The 18,390-nt window shown below is 43.2% G+C and overlaps 1 protein-coding gene across 2 annotated transcripts in view; it reads left to right on the top strand.

The window, feature by feature from the left end:
- Positions 1-9,273: 9,273 nt before the first annotated feature.
- arhgap18 (Rho GTPase activating protein 18) overlaps positions 9,274-18,390 on the top strand; it is an 81,272-nt gene continuing 72,155 nt past the window's right edge. Inside the window, exon 1 of one of the 2 annotated variants that reach the window (XM_060913578.1) lies at positions 9,274-9,731. In XM_060913578.1, the coding sequence (XP_060769561.1) occupies positions 9,610-9,731 (122 nt within the window). In that variant the 5' untranslated portion in view covers positions 9,274-9,609. Of the gene's footprint in view, positions 9,732-12,453; positions 12,685-18,390 lie in introns of those variants that run through there. The other variant, XM_060913579.1, reaches the window with a different exon arrangement.

Genomic DNA, 18,390 nt, shown 5'->3' with positions numbered 1-18,390 from the left:
CATGAACTAGTGATGGTTTTGGCTAATGTGGTTAGCTAAAAGTTATCGCTAGCTATGTAGGGATAACGTTAACTTTCTTGCGTCAAGTTAAAAGTGATGAGCAGCTCGTGATTTTTTTTTTTGTGAGTTGTAATAGAGATTGTCAAACTTATCATCTGATCTAATTCACACACAGAGCACGAGTACTTGTGGAACCTGAGGGTGAAACAGTAAAACTTTGGGATCTAAAAAAGAAAAAAAAACTTTCAGGAGCTCTGCCACGCCCTTTTCCTCCTCAGCAGCATCTCCTGCTCCATGTCCTTTTGTCTTTTTTGCAAAAATGAGAATTAAACGATGATGTTTTTGTTATATATGTCTCCGTTATTAGTTACAGCATATGTGATTGAGGCTAGTAGCATTTTTAAAGAGACTTAATAAGTGTTTATTATTATTAACAGAATAATGCAGTTATTTTGACTTACAGTGGTGCTTGAAAGTTTGTGAACCCTTTAGAATTTTCTATATTTCTGCATAAATATGACCTAAAACATCATCAGATTTTCACCCAAGTCCTAAAAGTAGATAAAGAGAACCCAGTTAAACAAATGAGACAAAAATATTATACTTGATCATTTATTTATTGAGGAAAATGATCCAATATTACACATCTGTGAGTGGCAAAAGTATGTGAACCTCTAGGATTAGCAGTTAATTTGAAGGTGAAATTAGAGTCAGGTGTTTTCAATCAATGGGATGATGATCAGGTGTGAGTGGGCACCCTGTTTTATTTAAAGAACAGGGATCTATCAAAGTCTGATCTTCACAACACATGTTTGTGGAAGTGTATCATGGCACGAACAAAGAAGATTTCTGAGGACCTCAGAAAAAGCGTTGTTGATGCTCATCAGGCTGGAAAAGGTTACAAAACCATCTCTAAAGAGTTTGGACTCCACCAATCCACAGTCAGACAGATTGTGTACAAATGGAGGAAATTCAAGACCATTGTTACCCTCCCCAGGAGTGGTTGACCAACAAAGATCACTCCGAGAGCAAGGCGTGTAATAGTCGGCAAGGTCACAAAGGACCCCAGGGTAACTTCTAAGCAACTGAAGGTCTCTCTCACATTGGCTAATGTTCACGTTCATGAGCACCATCAGGAGAACAATGAACAACAGTGGTGTGCATGACAGAGTTGCAAGGAGAAAGCCACTGCTCTCCAAAAAGAACATTGCTGCTCATCTGCAGTTTGCTAAAGATCACGTAGACAAGCCAGAAGGCTATTGGAAAAATGTTTTGTGGACAGATGAGACCAAAATAGAACTTTTGGTTTAAATGAGAAGTGAGATGTTTGGAGAAAGGAAAACACTGCATTCCAGCATAAGAACCTTATCCCATCTGTGAAACATGGTGGTGGTAGTATCATGGTTTGGGCCTGTTTTGCTGCATTTGGGCCAGGACGGCTTGCCATCATTGATGGAACAATGAAGTCTGAATTATACCAGCAAATTCTAAAGGAAAATGTCAGGACATCTGTCCATGAACTGAATCTCAAGAGAAGGTGGGTCATGCAGCAAGACAACGACCCTAAGCACACAAGTCATTCTACCAAAGAATGGTTAAAGAAGAATAAAGTGAATGTTTTGGAATGGCCAAGTCAAAGTCCTGACCTTAATCCAATGGAAATGTTGTGGAAGGACCTGAAGCAAGCAGTTCATGTGAGGAAACCCACCAACATCCCAGAGTTGAAGCTGTTCTGTACGGAGGAACGGGCTAAAATTCCTCCAAGCGGGTGTGCAGGACTGATCAACAGTTACCGCAAACATTTAGTTGCAGTTATTGCTGCACAAGGGGGTCACACCAGATACTGAAAGCAAAGGTTCACATATGTAATACTGGATCATTTTCCTCAATAAATAAATGAGCAAGTATAATATTTTTGTCTCATTTGTTTAACTGCGTTATCTTTATCTACTTTTAGGACTTGTGTGAAAATCTGATGATGTTTTACGTCATATTTATGCAGAAAAATAGAAAATTATAAAGGGTTCACAAATTTTCAAGCACCACTGTATAAATGTTCAAATAATGGTGAATTATCTTTTCCCTAGAGGATCTATTCAGTTTCATTCCAGAAGTGATACTTACTTGAACGAAATAAATAAAGGCTGAAGCCAAGACAAAAGTGACACCTGCAAATGTTTCAGTGTCCATCTTTGCGGTATCTGTCTCACTGGCAACAGATTTGCTCTTATCTGATTGGTTGTTGCCAATTGTCTGTTGCTCTAATTAGTTGCCCTGGATCTCACCTGGCTGCCCGTTGCCTGGCAACATTGCCCAAAAAGTTGCCCTGTGTATCATCACCTTAAAGCGAGCCTGCCTTTCAGATTTTTCAAGTGTAGGTCATAAAAAGAATTTCCCCGACACCCAGTTATTTTTGTTTAGTGACCAAAAGCGACTCAGTTCGAATCAGAGACTTACAATTTTATTAGTGTTTTTTTAAAAATAGAACAATTAATGAATTTATCTCCATGTGGCTCTAAATTCTCCGCTATTTTTTCCTGCTTCACCATGACCCAATACAAGATACTACATCATGCATCACATCACGTGGTGGGCTTTCCCTGTTCACGCAAGGCATTGTGGGATACAAATTTGAACCAGGAGAGAAAAATGGAGGACGTGAGTGTGCGAATGAAACGTGAAAGACCAACTACAGTAATGGAAAGAAAGAGAGAAGAAGAAAAGACGTTATGTTCTATACAAAGGAAAGGAAACGCAGGACCAAACTAATAAATATCGGCGCTCAGCGAGCACCTCGGTGTGATCAGCTGTTCGTTTAGCGACAGAATAAAGGAACTGTCAGTGCACGCTCAAAGGGAAACCTGTAGATGCGCACACACACACACACACACACACACACAAGGACTTCCTCTGTCTGCTTGACTGAGTGATTTCATGCGCATTTTTTGCTTTAATCCATTCAAATTAAATAACTTCCCAGCCACAGAATGGCCTGATATTTTGTGAGATATTCCAGAAATAAACATATTTCCATCAAATCCTGCGCTCTGATTGGCTGGAGAGTGGGTCCATATCCTACAATACGGACCCCAGTTACGGACCCCGGTTATGGACCTCTGGCGACTCGCTTGTTCACAACAACAACAACAAATTTCAGTAGCATTTTTTGTCAACATTTATCTTTTTTTAAATAAGATTTATTTATAAAATTATGAAAAATCTTATAAATTTTTGCCAGCATTTCTCAGGAGAACAGCATTAATTTTACAGCATGGATAGCGATAATGACACTGTTCACAGCAAAAGCGAGTTTTACTACCCTGAGGAAGAAGAAATAAAAGAAAACATTTCAGGAGAAAGCTAAAAACCTGTAACTGTTGCTAACGCTGAGCAAAAACATGGCTGAATCCTGAATGACTCAATTTTGTATAAATAGTGGACTACATAGGCAGCAAAATATAGTTTTTTTCCTGCCATGGAAGTGCACTTGTATACCGAGGAGGAAGCAATTTACATTACAGCCGTGAATGAGGATTCAAAATGGCGGCTCGGCTCGGTTTTCCCTTTCGGGCGCTCTCGTTTTCTGTTAGAATTTGGTAAAGAAAAAAATAAATATATTATTTACCAGCTTAAGGTCGGTCCGTATGGTGAAATACCGTGACCTCGGCCTTGAATTCTGACCTCGATCACGGTATTTCATGATACGGACCTCCCAGCTGGTAAATAACATATATATCACAACGACCAAATTTCAGAGACAACTAAATTTCAGCGATTTTATGAAATCGAAATGCCGTCTAGCTTTAACCGCTTTATGACATTGACGTGTTTCCTTAGAGTACAGTCATAAATTTAGTTTCCAGCTCAAAAAGAAACACATTAAAGTGTGCAGGACGTGTTTAAAATTAGCCAGTGAGGTAGACAAAATAATATGACGTCACAGTACTCTGCTTGTACTCAGTGCAATATGTATACTGTTCCTACTTATTCAGGTGACATTGGGCATACTGTGTTTTCTCTCTCTCTCTCTCTCTCTCTCTCTGCCCCCCCCCAAAAAAAAATCTATCCCTCTGAGTTACATGTCGGTCCTGGGATCGAGATGCTGAACCTCTTCTGCTCCTCGGACCTGCCTGATCCATCCTGGTGCCCTGTGTCTGGTTGGAGTCTCATCGCATCGCTCCTGTGGAGGACGGCCCCATGTGGACAGTTGAAAGTCACACCTGGAGGACGCTCTGGACTCTTAGCCTACAGTAATGCTTTTATGGCTGAGGACTACAGTTGACTTGCTAACTTTTGGACTGCAGTCGGTTGTCATGAACAGTTTTGCACTCAAGTTTCCATCAGTGAAGAGTTTATAACATCAAATGAAACTGACTTCACGTTGTCTGTTTAGAAGAAGAAAACTTTATTTGTCACACGCACACTTCAAGCACAGTGAAATTCATCCTCTGCATTTAGCCCGGGGGGCAGTCAGGGGTTGCTCAAGGGCACCTCAGCCAGACCCGGCGGCAGAAGCGGTCTAGTAGCCGGGCATTGAATTGGCTAGGGGTGGGCACACATCGGCGAACCCAATTTTACTAGGGGGGTCCGGGGGCATGCTCCCCCAGAAGAAATTTTTGAAAAAAACACTCTAAAATGGTGTATTTTGAGCTCTTCAGACACCCTGTTCCGCTGCTATATATTGTCCGTCACTGAGCGCATTTGCAGGGAATATTCCGTTTCATACGGAATATTGGCAGTATTCCGTTTGCGCACGAGTCATGTTGTAAACTCGTTCCGAATACCCAACACTGAATGCACAAACGGATGATTGTGATCAATGTTGACAGCAAATTAAGATTGATATTTACAATTAAGAGTGCGCAACAGAAGATTACATCACACTCATCCTCTCTGCACAAAGCCTAACTGCAGTCACTGAATCCCTTCTAAGTGAAACCATGCGCATTAAAAGTTTTATGTCTCAAATCTAGTTTTGTGAAGCATGACAACATTAATCTTTAATACAGATGTGTTTTGTAGGTTAACTGAAACGTCAAAACCAGTTTCTTACCTCCAGTGCTTAGTTTGCAAATCAAACGCCAAGTGCATGACAGCGCAGGGCTGACGAGATGGGCGCAGGCCGAAACGTTAAGAAAACAGTGTGTCATGTATACACATTTTAAATTAAGGACTTTTTCTTTAATATTATGCCCTTTTTAAAAAAAAAAAAAAAGCGTTTAATTGTAGTAGCCTGCGATTTATTTAAAATATTGTGTTAAGCTGTTGGCCCTAGCCTATGACAGGGTGGGCGGGCCCGGCCCCCAAAGGCCCGCCCATCGCGCCGGGCCCGACCTCAGCCCAAGGCCACCCCATGTCAACCTAACTGCATGTCTTTGGATTGTGGGGAAAACCGGAGCAAACCCACACAGAAATGGGGAGAACATGCAAACTCCACAGAGAAAGGACCTCGCTGGCCACTGGATTTGAACCCGGAATCTTGTTGCTGTGAGGCAACTGTGCCAACCACTACACCACCGTGCCACCCGAATGAAGTCAGGTTCCTCTCGAGATTTCTTCCTCATGTCGTCTGAGGGAGTTTTTCCTTGCCACCGTCGCCACAGGCTTCATCATTGGGGATAGATCATTAGGGATAAAATTAGCTCATGTTTTAAGTCGTTCAAATTCTGTAAAGCTGCTTTGCGACAATGTTTATTGTTAAAAGCGCGATACAAATAAACTTGACAGTATTATTCAATTAAAAGACGGACACTGTAAATGTTCAGTCATGGATAGGGTGACCAGACGTCCCGGTTTTACCGGGACAGTCCCGATTTGGGGTTGTGTGTCCCGAGTCCCAACAAAAGTCTGTCGGGACACGGATATGTCCCGGTTTTTGCCACTCGCGATGTTTGCGACTGAGCAGCGTGGGAATCATTAGCGGAGAAATGTCTGCATTTACTATTTTGATGAATTGACAGGAATCGCAAACTTTCCCGGTTACTGACCCCTGGCCCTGTGGCATGGGGGTTTATTTAGCCACATTATTCCAGACAACAGAACGTGTTGCCATGCAACAATAAAATAAACATTAACTGGCGCGAATGTTCTTTGTCTAGCAGCAGTAATGCCGCAGCAATTATGCTGAAAAGAAAATGTACCTTTTCCAAAGATTTACAGGGCACCTACCCCTTCCTCCAAGAGGTGCAGAACAATGCGCACGAAGCCGACTGCACACACTGTAAGTGCTTTGTTCTTGTACTGAGTTGGGTAGCCTATGTTACAAATGCTGTGTGCTCCTGTGGGGGCTTTCCTCGGGCTGTCGCCCCTCTCCTCCTTTATTGCTGTTTTGTTTGAGTGTATATTTACGGAAGCTGCAAGAGGCCCTTCATATAATCTTTTTTTATTCACCTTGTTATCCCGAGATAACGACATAATTAATTCAGGATCTCGAGAAAACAACACAACTAATTCGAGATCTCGAGAAAACAAAACAATTATTTCATGATCTCAGCTGGATCACTGTATCTCCGTCGGTAGAGACGAAGCCGGGCCAGTCTTCTGCGGAGGTGCCGCGGACTAATTTTGAAATTATCCCTTATTAAAAGACTGAATGCAATCTGTCCCTGTGTCGACCCCTGATCAGAATATTGCCTTATTAGGTGATCGATTATTCCAGACATTCTAATGACCAAAGTTGCGTCTATACAGAATGAGAAATAGCCCCAAAGTCAGCATATCACAAGTCTCTTGGCGCACCTGAATGAACCATTTCTCAGCTGTTTACTCAAGATCATGAAATAATTGTTTTGTTTTCTCGAGATCTCGAATTAATTATGTCGTTATCTCGGGATAACAAGGTGAATAAAAAAAAGGATTATATGAAGGGCCTCTCTCGGCTTCCGTAGTATATATTCTCAAATCACTTGTCTCTTTTTTGTTTCTGTTTAACATACCATTCTGACAGTTTGGCCATATTGCTGTGTTGAACAGCTTGTTGCACCTTCCATTAAAGTGTTCACTTTTGTACACATCTTCTTGCTTTATTCATTCAGTTGTGGGGAATGGTTAGTAAGGTTGATTCTGACCTAGGCTATGTTGAGGTCACATATCTATAGTGCATACAATTTTAGAGATATAGCCTACATGTGCATATGCATTCTTCTTGGTGTTCTCACAAACAGGTGAAATAAATCAGTGTAAATGTGGCCTATGGACATAGCCTGGCCTATTCTCAGCCATTACAACATCTGCTGTCTGACCATAATTTAACTGATCTGTGTACCACTATGCTACTAGACAACAAAATGCCTGTTTGTTTTATTTCATGTGAGATGTTGATAAATGTGAGCTTCAACAAAATGATAAGAGCACCTCTCTGAGTGTCACGCTTACGTAAAAAAAAAGGTGTGCGTGCACGAGCATGGTCGGCGCAAAAGTGTCCCGGTTTCAGACTAGGGAAATCTGGTCACCCTAGTCTAGACGCTATACCAGAGACGGCTGAAGAATCTCCACTTTGCCACATCCAATATGGCGGCGAGGATGACATATGATTCAACGCAGAAGGCGGCGTCTATGTTTATATGTCTATGACTTCACGGTTGGCGGGATTCTCGCAATGCGGTGTGCGCATGATCAAAAGTGGAACGAAGTCTCGCTACCACAAGATCTCATCTCATCTCATTATCTCTAGCCGCTTTATCCTTCTACAGGGTCGCAGGCAAGCTGGAGCCTATCCCAGCTGACTATGGGCGAAAGGCGGGGTTCACCCTGGACAAGTCGCCAGGTCATCACAGGGCTGACACATAGACACAGACAACCATTCACACTCACATTCACACCTACGCTCAATTTAGAGTCACCAGTTAACCTAACCTGCATGTCCTTGGACTGTGGGGGAAACCGGAGCACCCGGAGGAAACCCACGCGGACACGGGGAGAACATGCAAACTCCACACAGAAAGGCCCTCTCCGGCCCCGGGGCTCAAACCCAGGACCTTCTTGCTGTGAGGCGACAGCGCTAACCACTACACCACCGTGCCGCCCCTACCACAAGATAACGCACAATTTCATAAGACTCTTTACTGGCTGTCTGTGGTGTACAGACAGCCAGTAAATTTTTTATGTCAAAAAATGATCTGGAAAAACTAATACATGCCTTCATCTCTAGTAGGGTTGATTACTGCAATGGCCTTTTCACAGGCCTGCCAAAAAAGACCATCAAATGACTTCAGCTGGTTCAAAATGCAGCAGCGAGGGTTCTCACACGAACAAAAAGAACAGAGCACATTACTCCAATTCTAAGGTCCCTTCACTGGCTTCCAGTAAGCTACAGAATTGACTTTAAAGTATTGCTGCTGGTGTACAAATCTCTAAATGGTCCAGGGCCCAATTACCTCTCTGATATGTTGGAGCGGCCTAACCCAATCAGATCTACCAGATCGAAACAGAAAAATTTACGATTAAAACCAGTTGTTAAAACAAAGTGTGGTGAAGCAGCTTTTAGCTACTATGCAGTACAGCTATGGAACCAACTGCCAGAGGACATTAAAAATGCTCCTGCTGTTGGCAGCTTCAAATCTAGGTTAAAGACCAAGCTGTTCTCAGATGCTTTCTGCTAAATTATTAATATTGTCTTCTTTACATTTTTTATAATCTTTACTTACTCTGCATGTTTTAAATTTACTTTAACTTTATTCTATTTTATTCTTTATTCTATTCTGCTGGTTTCTTTTTTCTCCTCCTATTTGAACTACTACTTCATTTTATTATTTTATTTTTACTATTGTTTAATTCTTATTATTTTCTTTTAATTCTTTTAATTAATTGTTTTAGAATAAAAATAAAATTATTTTATGTAATTTTATTTCTCTGTTGTTTACTGTTTTTGTTTTTACTTCTGTAAAGCACATTGAACTGCCATTGTGTATGAAATATGCTATATAAATAAACTTGCCTTGCCTTGCCTTACAGTAAAGGTTATGCGCTCTTTTATCATCGTGGGAATTGATTATAGCTCTAAATAAATATTGAAGTTTTTTTTTAAAGAATCCGTATAACTTTATTTATACGCCCGTATACTACGTTTATTGAATCAAATCCGTATAAAATACGGACATTCTGTATATGTGTGTCCTGTTTTTTTTTTTTTTTCTCTTTTTGTCTGGGGGGGCCCCAAAATTTTTTTATCTACCAAAGGGGGGCCCAGCAGAGAAAGTTTGGGAACCACTGGATTAGGGATAAAATTAGCTCATGTTTTAAGTCTGTAAAGCTGCTTTGCGACAATGCTTATTGTTAAAACCGCGATACAAATAAACTTGACAGTATTATTCAATTAAAAGACGGACACTGTAAATGTTCAGTCATGGAGTTTGGTTATCCAGTGTATGAGCGGCTGTGAATCGATTCACTGAAACGGGCTGTTCAGAGGAGTCGGCTCAGTGAAGTGAATCGGACCGCCCATGCTGACGGAGGGAGAGCAGACTTTGTTCCTCCTGCTCTGGGGGGCGGAGCTTCTCTGCTCGGTTGTTAGGGAAGAGTCTAGTTGTTAGGGAACAGTGTCTTCTCGCTCTTTGTTGCCTTTATTTTATTATTGTTATTATTGTGAGCGTGAATAATGCGGGGCGCAGCATGAACCGGAACCAGGAGGCAGCGGGAGTGGTTCTGACCGGCTACAGCAGCAGCAGCAGCGAGGCGTTCTGTCCGGCTGCGTGTGGGAGCCCCGGGGACGAGCCTGAAGCTCCGGGACCGAGGTGAGCTCTGGAACCAGCGTTATTTCTGGGAGGACAGGAGTAAAGGACAAAGTCCGACTCACCTGCAGCTCTTTCTGGAAACGGCACAGAGGTGTGGGAGTGGGCGGAGTCAGGGCCAGGCTCTACATGAATGCACCTTTAAACACGCGCAGCCGCAGACTGTCATACTCCAGTGTCATACAGAGTGTGTCCCAGGAACACTGGGCATGAGGTGGGGACACACCCCGGGACCCCGGTCCATCACAGTTCATGCCCAGGGGCCGGAGAGTGTTGCGTATCCAGCTGTGTTTGTAAGGTTCGAGGAAACCTGAAAACCTCCAGGGACCCTGATAATGTAATTACATAGTAATAGGCAGCACAGTGGTGTAGTGGTTAGCACTGTCGGCTCACAGCAAGAAGGTTCTGGGTTCGAGTCTACTAGCTGACGGGGTCTTTCTGTACAGAGTTTGCATGTTCTCCTCCGGGTGCTTCGGTTTCCCCTACATAATGTAATTACATAGTAATACATATTACAGGCAGCATGGTGGTGTCGTGGTTAGCATTGTCGGCTCACAGCAAGAAGGTTCTGGGTTCGAGTCCAGTAGCTGACGTGGTCTTTCTGTACAGAGTTTGCAGTTTCTCCCACATAATGTAATTACATAGTAATACATATTACAGGCAGCACGGTGGTGTAGTGGTTAGCACTGTCGGCTCACAGCAAGAAGGTTCTGGGTTCGAGCCCAGTAGCTGACGGGGTCTTTCTGTACAGAGTTTGCATGTTCTCCTCCGGGTGCTTCGGTTTCCCCTACATAATGTAATTACATAGTAATACATATTACAGGCAGCACGGTGGTGTCGTGGTTAGCACTGTCGGCTCACAGCAAGAAGGTTCTGGGTTCGAGTCCAGTAGCTGACGGGGTCTTTCTGTACAGAGTTTGCATGTTTTCCCTGTGTCTTCGGTGCTCCGGTTTCCCCCACAGCCCAAAGACATGCAGGTTAGGATAATTGGTGGCGTAAGGCCATCCTTAAAAAAAAATCCGTTTCCTGTCCACCGGGTGAGCAAAAAAAATTTCAGCCAGGAGGGAAGGATTTTTTTTTTTAATATATGGATGGATAAGAAATCGCAATGCTGTGTTTGCTTTTTCTTTGAGTACTTTTTTATTACAAAAGCAGACACATTTAATAAAATATGACAGTTTATTCAACTGAAACTTGTACAAAAACTTTAAGTTAGAATTTTAAATGCTGACTGCAACATTTGCAAAACTTTTACAAAGGTACTTAAAATGTCCGACACACGGACTTTTTGTAGTTCTAAATCAACCATTAGGCCTAGTTTGGATGAAATTACACTATTAAAATGATTTGTTTTTCTGAATCTTTACTATTTTGTTGTTCGCTAGAATACCATTTTGCGATTTCACACTTAAGCAAATGTTTGAAAACTCCAGATCTCCTTCCTTCATGGTGGCTGCCATTTTTTTGTGTCGCACGGCGCATGCGCAGAGCTGATTCGACAGGGCTTTCCACAAGCGCCGGCTGCCGGCCGTACAGCCGACTACACAATTAAGTCCAGCCGGCTACTTTAATGACTATTATTTTTGTAGCCCACAGGATCTAAATATTAATTTTCGATTTTAATAAAATTAAATGTTTATCTAACGGACTGACAATAATGTCAAACTGACCCGCACTCATTTAAGTTGTGATTCGCGCTGTTTGTACCGATAATAACCACAAATTCCCCGCCGACTTCGTTGATCAAGGGAGAGTAACTCATCCGCGGCCCCGACATGCGGTGTGTTCGTGCACACTCGGCAGAGGGAACAGAAGCAGAGATGACACTTATTTAGTCTCCGGTAAACCAGTCTTCTCTCGTTCAATTACGTGCTGGCATCAAAAGACACCGTTGGTTGTAAATGAACCCAAACTGAGTGGTTGGAGTGTATTTTCATACACAAATGGAGAAATGTTCGCTGAGTGTGTAATTGTGTCGCCCCACTGCAGACCGCTCTCGTTAATTCATAGCATGCTCAGTTGTGTGAATGTGTCATGCACCGAAAATAAGAGATTTACAAGCCAGGAACGCTTCATGATGCAATACGCAAGAAAAGAAAGAAGATTTACTGCCATTTTACTTTGTATTTGAGTAAAGTGAATAAATAAATGGTCTGTGGAAAATACAGTTAATCCTGGGAACTGCGTGCACAGGAGTTTATTTTGTGTTTACCCCCCCCCCGGCCGGCTACTTATTTGTCATGGCTGGCTAGTATGAGCCTAAGTGGAAAGCCCTGGGAATGTGTAAATGTCAAGTTCGAGTTTAGATTTACGAACCCGAAAAAAATGTCAAAAAAACGGCGTTAAAAAAAAAATTTCAACCGCACAAACAGCACTCACCCGGCCGGTGGACCGGAAACAGAACATTTTTTAATAATGGCCCTAAATTAACCGTAGGTGCGAATGTGACTGCGAATCTCTGTGTGTCAGCCCTGCGATGACCTGGCGACTTGTCCAGGGTGTACCCCGCCTCTCGCCCATAGTCGGCTGGGATAGGCTCCAGCTTGCCCGTGACCCTGCACAGGATAAGCGCTTACGGATAATAGACGGATGGATGGACATATTGCAGGTACTTGACACGGAGAAATACACTTTAGAGACGCACTTTGTGCTGTGTATCAGTCCTGCGGTGAAATGGGAGCAATGCAGGAGCTCGTGTGTGTGTGAGATGATATGAGTGTCTGAGACACAGCTGTGTTCTTGTTGTGGTTTAAACCACACCTCGGTGCCACTCCTGAGGTGGGTTGAGAAAGCTGAAACTGATAAAGGGTTGATTAAGGGATGATTGACACTTTACACATGGAACAAAATAGCTTTCAAACGCCTACAAAGTGTGTTCAAGTGCAGTAGGTGTTTCAACTTGGCCTGATTCCACCATCACAGAGCAACAGATGGGTGACAGTCGGCAGATTCTACGGTAACTGGATCCATTAACCACTTGCCCACAAAATAAGAAATTTTTCTTGTCCTTTTTTCAGTGAGGTAATATTTTCAAGATTGAAAATATGGTATTTGGTCTTCTAAAACAGCACGTCATTTAAAAATACACTGAGTATCTCAATAAAAGATTTTTAAAGAATAAAGTTCTATTTCTTTGACATATCTGACAGACATAACTCCCATTTTAAAAATCACTTTCATTATCCCTGTTGCTATCGTCAGTGAATTTCTGTCAGATGACCTGACGATAGACTCAAGGCCAATTTAAGGCCAATTTATGCTAGTCTGGCTAACGCGACTTCAAAGCTCTACGAGCATTTGGTCTGGCCAAGATATTAAGCCAAACCGTTTCCCAGAGCCCGTGGTTGACCCGCCTCCCTGAAATGCCTCAGTTTGCTACTGGTCGAAGCCAGAAAAGGCTGTGACGAAGCTTAAACCAATCACATCACTCTTTCCTCTGACGTATGTGACGCGACGGGGCTAACTGGTAGATTAAACTCTTACCGAAGCCGGTCGGGAGCAAGGCGAAAACGTCCTTCCTTTCAATAAATACCTCCAGGGCTGCTCTTTGCTCCGTTTTCAATGAGAACTTCCCGTTGAATGCTTTCAATACAGCATATATGCGTAATAGATGCGGAAGCGTGAATGAAGCGCTTCCGGCATAGATTCTGTAAACAATCTATGGCTTCCGGTCGCAGTTCTACTACGTCAGTGCCTTGAACATGCCTCTACCCAGGGCCGTTGGAGATGCTCAAAGTTGATTGGTTCCCGATTTTTTGGGAGCTTGGAAGAGCTGTAGATAGCTTGCCTGGCCAGACTAAGCTCGCAACAGGCCCTCGTGTTGCATCACGCTTAGGATGGGCGGGCCCAGGCTAAATTTATGCTGACAACCCAGTCCTCGCAGACGGCGTCACAGATAGCGTCTGCGTAGCCCCCCCACCTTCGCAGACGCTCTGCGCACACCTCCCAAAAATTGTGACCACCGCAGAAGCCTCGCAGACAACGTCGCAGACAAGAGGGCTCTGATTGGTCCACTCTACATCCGCTGTACACGCACTTCCGCTTCCCTACTTTCCCGGTTTGTTTTGTTTTCACGACCGCCATTTTTAAAAACACGAGCGAAGATGGAGCAGCACGAAGAGCGGTTGATCGAGGAAGTGAGGAAGTACGTACATCTATACGACTCCAGTTCTAGTCATTATAAGTAACCGGAGGATAAACACTCCACTAACCACACCCACCAACTACTCTTAGCGACTTCGCGCCCCCTTGCGTTGTGGCGGTGAATAACATCGCGCACGCCTATTACTCCCCGCTCAACGATAAATTACAACCGTCTGCGAAAAGCTATCTGCGAAAGCCTTGTCGCAAGAGCATGCAGAGGCCCTCAGCCATTATGGATCTTTGGTAGTTATCGTGTGGAAGCAGGCTTTATAATTTTTGGGTGTCAACAGATCGAGTTGAAATAGATTAACAGCGAAAAAACTATTTCGTTCACGAGAGAAGCCCACAGTTATTTTTAAAAAATGCTATCGTCAGTCTGTCAGTCTAATGCACCTGACGATAGCAAAATTCAAGCCCTCACCACGCACATGTTGACTGACGCAAAGAGGAAATTCTTCTGCGCATGAGTTTTGTGACGGCAGACATTTACTTCCAGGCAAGACTCGGAGTTCTGACAGCTAGATTTCATCAAATAAATCAAGGTAAGATTTTCAGTCAGCTATCCTGACGATAGAAATTTTTGACGATAGAAACATTGAGAATATATTTGCGCATTCATATTTCAATTTTTCTGGAGGAAAACTATCGTAAGTTGAGATAAATCGGAGCCAGTTGCGACCCTTTCAGCCGACAGGCCATTTCAATGTGTTATTTCCCCGCGAAAGTGACACAGTCGTGTCTATCGTCACTGTTCTGACAATTATTGTTTATTTCAATTTTGAAAATAAATTTTATCTTTTTTTATTTCAATATTTTATTTTATTATTTGGTTCTAGCGATGAGGGATTTAATATTATTACTAAATTTGTCAGATTAATAACGTAAGAAACAGTTTTGTTGCTATTGTCATCTAGAGTGTCTGTCAGAATATGATGGTAGACGTTAGTTTGTCTGTCAGGTTTTGATGATAGAAACCGATGTGTTTCTCTTGTCATTTAGCATGTCGGTCATGTCAGGCTTTTATTAATTACAGTGGGGAAAACAAGTATTTGATCCCTCGCTGATTTTGTTGGTTTGGCTACTAATAAAGACTCGATCAGTCTGTAATATTAATGGTAGGTGTAGTCGAACATGCTGAGACAGAATATCACAAAGAAAATCAAGAAATCGACTTTAAAGAATTTGTATTAATTTATTTGCATTTTATTGAGGAAAATAAGTATTTGAACCCTCTTGCCAAAAGGACTTAGTACTTTGTGGCAAACCCCTTATTAGCGAGCACAGAGGTCAGACGTTTTTTGTAGCTGATGACCAGGTTTCTGCACATATTAGGAGGAATTTTGGTCCACTCTTCTTTGCAAATGACCTCGAAATCATCAAGATTCCATGGCTGTCGCTTGGCAACTCTGAGCTTCAGCTCTCTCCATAGATTTTCTATAGGATTCAGGTCCGGAGACTGGCTGGGCCACTCCATGACCTTGATATGTTTCTTCTTCAGCCATTCCTTGGTTGCCTTGGCTGTATGCTTTGGGTCATTATCCTGCTGGAAGACCCATCCACGACCCATTTTAAGCTTCCTGGCAGAGGGAAGAAGGTTTTCACTTAGGATTTTACGGTACATGGCTCCGTCCATCCTCCCATTGTTACGGTGAAGTAGCCCTGTGCCCTGTGCAGAAAAACACCCCCAAAGCATAATGTTACCACCTCCATGCTTGACAGTGAGCAGGCTTTCGTCTAAACGGGGGAACAGGGACGCTGTGCCCTCTTACTCTCGGCGTGCGCCCCCTTACCGACTCCGTGAAAACATCCCAGCAACACTACGTGACAATGTGTCTGATCATCAAATAAGTTATAATTGCTCCAAAAATATTCCATTCATAGTAGATACACCGCCAGACGGTGCAAAAACAATCCGAATTGGCGTTTTCCAGACTGAGGCGCCATGCTGTTTAGTTGTTTACTTGTTGCGGCTGCTCTCGCGAGATTTGACATGGGTTACATACAAGGTCAGCTGACTTGTAGAGCGAGATTTCTCGAGACTGAATGACCTTTCACCCACCGGCGCGGGAGCTTTTGACAGAAGTAGTTCGCGAGTTGTTTTTGACGACACTTGGGCATTTAAAGATGTCATCCCGTGGCACGAAGTGGAAGAAAGCCAAAGGCTGTCCGGGGCAGAAGATTACTTCTTTCTTTTTCAATGTTGACAGACAATTTGTTACAATTTCCCTCTCAGATAGCCTCAGAATGTCCCATTGGAGCATTTTTCAAAGGCTTTGCACGGCGGGGGGGACAACCGGCACCATCTCCCCCCCCCCCCCGCTTTGCTCCCTCGCCATGGTGAGCGCCCTCATACTAAATTTTTCTAGAAAAAACCCTGAGTGAGGATGGTGTTCTTGGGGTCATAAGCAGCATGTCTCTCCCTCCAGACACGACGGGTTGAATTGATGCCAAAGAGCTCAATTTTGGTCTCATCTGACCATAACACCTTCTCCCAGTCACTCTCCAAGTCATTCAGATGTTCATTGGCAGAGTTCAGGCGGGCTGCACATGTGCTTTCTTAAGCAGGGGTACTTTGCGAGCACTGCAAGATGTTAGACCATTGCGGTGTAAAGTGTTACCAACTGTTTGCTTGGTGACTGTGATCCCAGCTGCTTTAAGATCATCCACTAACTCTGCCCGTGTTGTATTAGGTCTATTTCTCACCGTTCTCATGATCCTGGAAACCCCACGAGGTGAGATCTTGTTTGGAGCCCCAGACCTAGGTCGATTGATGATCATGTTGTGAGTCTTGTACTTGCGCACAATTGCACCAACAGTTGTCACCTTAACGCCCAGCTTCTTGCTAATGGTTTTGTAGCCCATACCGGTCTTGTGCAGGTCTACAATCTTCTCCCTTAAATCCACAGAAAGCTCTTTAGTCTTTCCCATGTTGGAGAGTTTGGAGTCTGACAAAATGATTGATTCTGTGGCCAGGTGACTTTTATACAAGTCATTAGTGATATCAGGTGTCTTCAATTTAGGTGACAAGATAATTTGGAGAGTCTAACGCTACGTTCACACTGCAAGGCTTAATGCTCAATTCCGATTTTTTTGTGAGGTCGTTCACATTAACAAATATATGCGACTTGTATGTGATCCTCAGTATGAACGAAAAGCGACCTAAAAGTGTTCCGCATGCGCATTGCAGGATACGACGACATCACACGCAGTGAGCATGGCCAGTGTTTACGGAAGTAAAACCGCCCGGTTGCGGTATGACTCATCCAATCTAGCTTGAATAGCTGCATCCCCCCAAATGGAAATCAGCTCCCTAACCTCTGCGTCCTTCCATTGAGAAGATTCAGAACCTTCACAGCCCGAAGCGGCCCTCGCATTGATGTCATGCGCAGGGGCGCAGATACGTTTTTTGAACTGGGAGGGACAAAAAACTGGGGGGGGGGGGACAAAGCTGCCAGCAAACCAACCCCAACCCCGATATGCCTGTCAAACTTGTTGTTAGTAACCATAGCAACCAAGCTCGAGCTCGCAACCTGTGCAGTCTGCGCAGCTCAACCAACCGAATATCAGTCTTTGTTTTATGTGAGTTGTTGCAACTATGTATACACTGCTGTGCACCTCAATAAACCGAATGGTAATTAGTCTTTTGATTTTTCCGTGAGGTTTGCCTTATGCAAAGAAAGACAGCATAGATGTTTTTTCCTCCCTATAAGTGGGGGGGACCGAACGAGGTGAATTTAAATATGACTCGTCCCACCCTCTATCTGCGCCCGTGATTATGCGCCATGTTGTTGTAACTTTTTTGAGAGACCCGCCGCCTACTTCAGCGCAGAATAGTGACGTTTGTGGCTTGTTGATGACGTGTAAGTCGGATGAATGCGACCTGGCGGTTCAGACTGAAGTTGCATATGAAAAGAGCGGATAGGAATCGGAATTAGGACCACATATCCAAACGGCCTGGGTCGGATTTGAAAAAATCGGATCTGTGTCGTTCATATTGTCAATAAAAGATCGGATACAGGTCACATATGGGCGAAAAGATCGGATTTGAGTCACTTCAGCCTGCAGTGTGAACGTAGCCTAACTTGTCTGTATTAACAAGAACTCTTGATGGTTACTAGGGGATCAAATACTTCTTTTTCTCAATAAAATACAAATAAATTAATATAGATATTTAAAAGTTATTTTCTGGATTTTCTTTTTGATATTCTGTCTCCACATGTTAGAATACACCTACCATTAAAATTACAGACTGATCAAGTCTTTCTTAGTGGGTAAACCAACAAAATCAGCAAGGGATCAAATACTTGTTTTCCCCACCGTAGTTCCCAGGACTACGGTCCTAAAATTTACTGTGAATGTCCAAGACCCCAAATGCTACTAGAAAAACTTAATAGAATGATCAAAATAATCAATTCAGCAATTTAAGGAGATGGGACTTAACTGGCCTCTGTTATGGTAGAATCTGCCAGTCAGTAACGTACACCGACAGTACACTCTGCGAAACACAGGCACTAACCCG

The sequence above is a fragment of the Neoarius graeffei genome, chromosome 2, assembly GCF_027579695.1.
Source record: "Neoarius graeffei isolate fNeoGra1 chromosome 2, fNeoGra1.pri, whole genome shotgun sequence".
In the NCBI taxonomy this organism is placed as follows: domain Eukaryota; kingdom Metazoa; phylum Chordata; class Actinopteri; order Siluriformes; family Ariidae; genus Neoarius; species Neoarius graeffei.
Note: the sequence above shows the minus strand (reverse complement) of the source record. Positions and strands in the feature narration are given on the sequence as shown.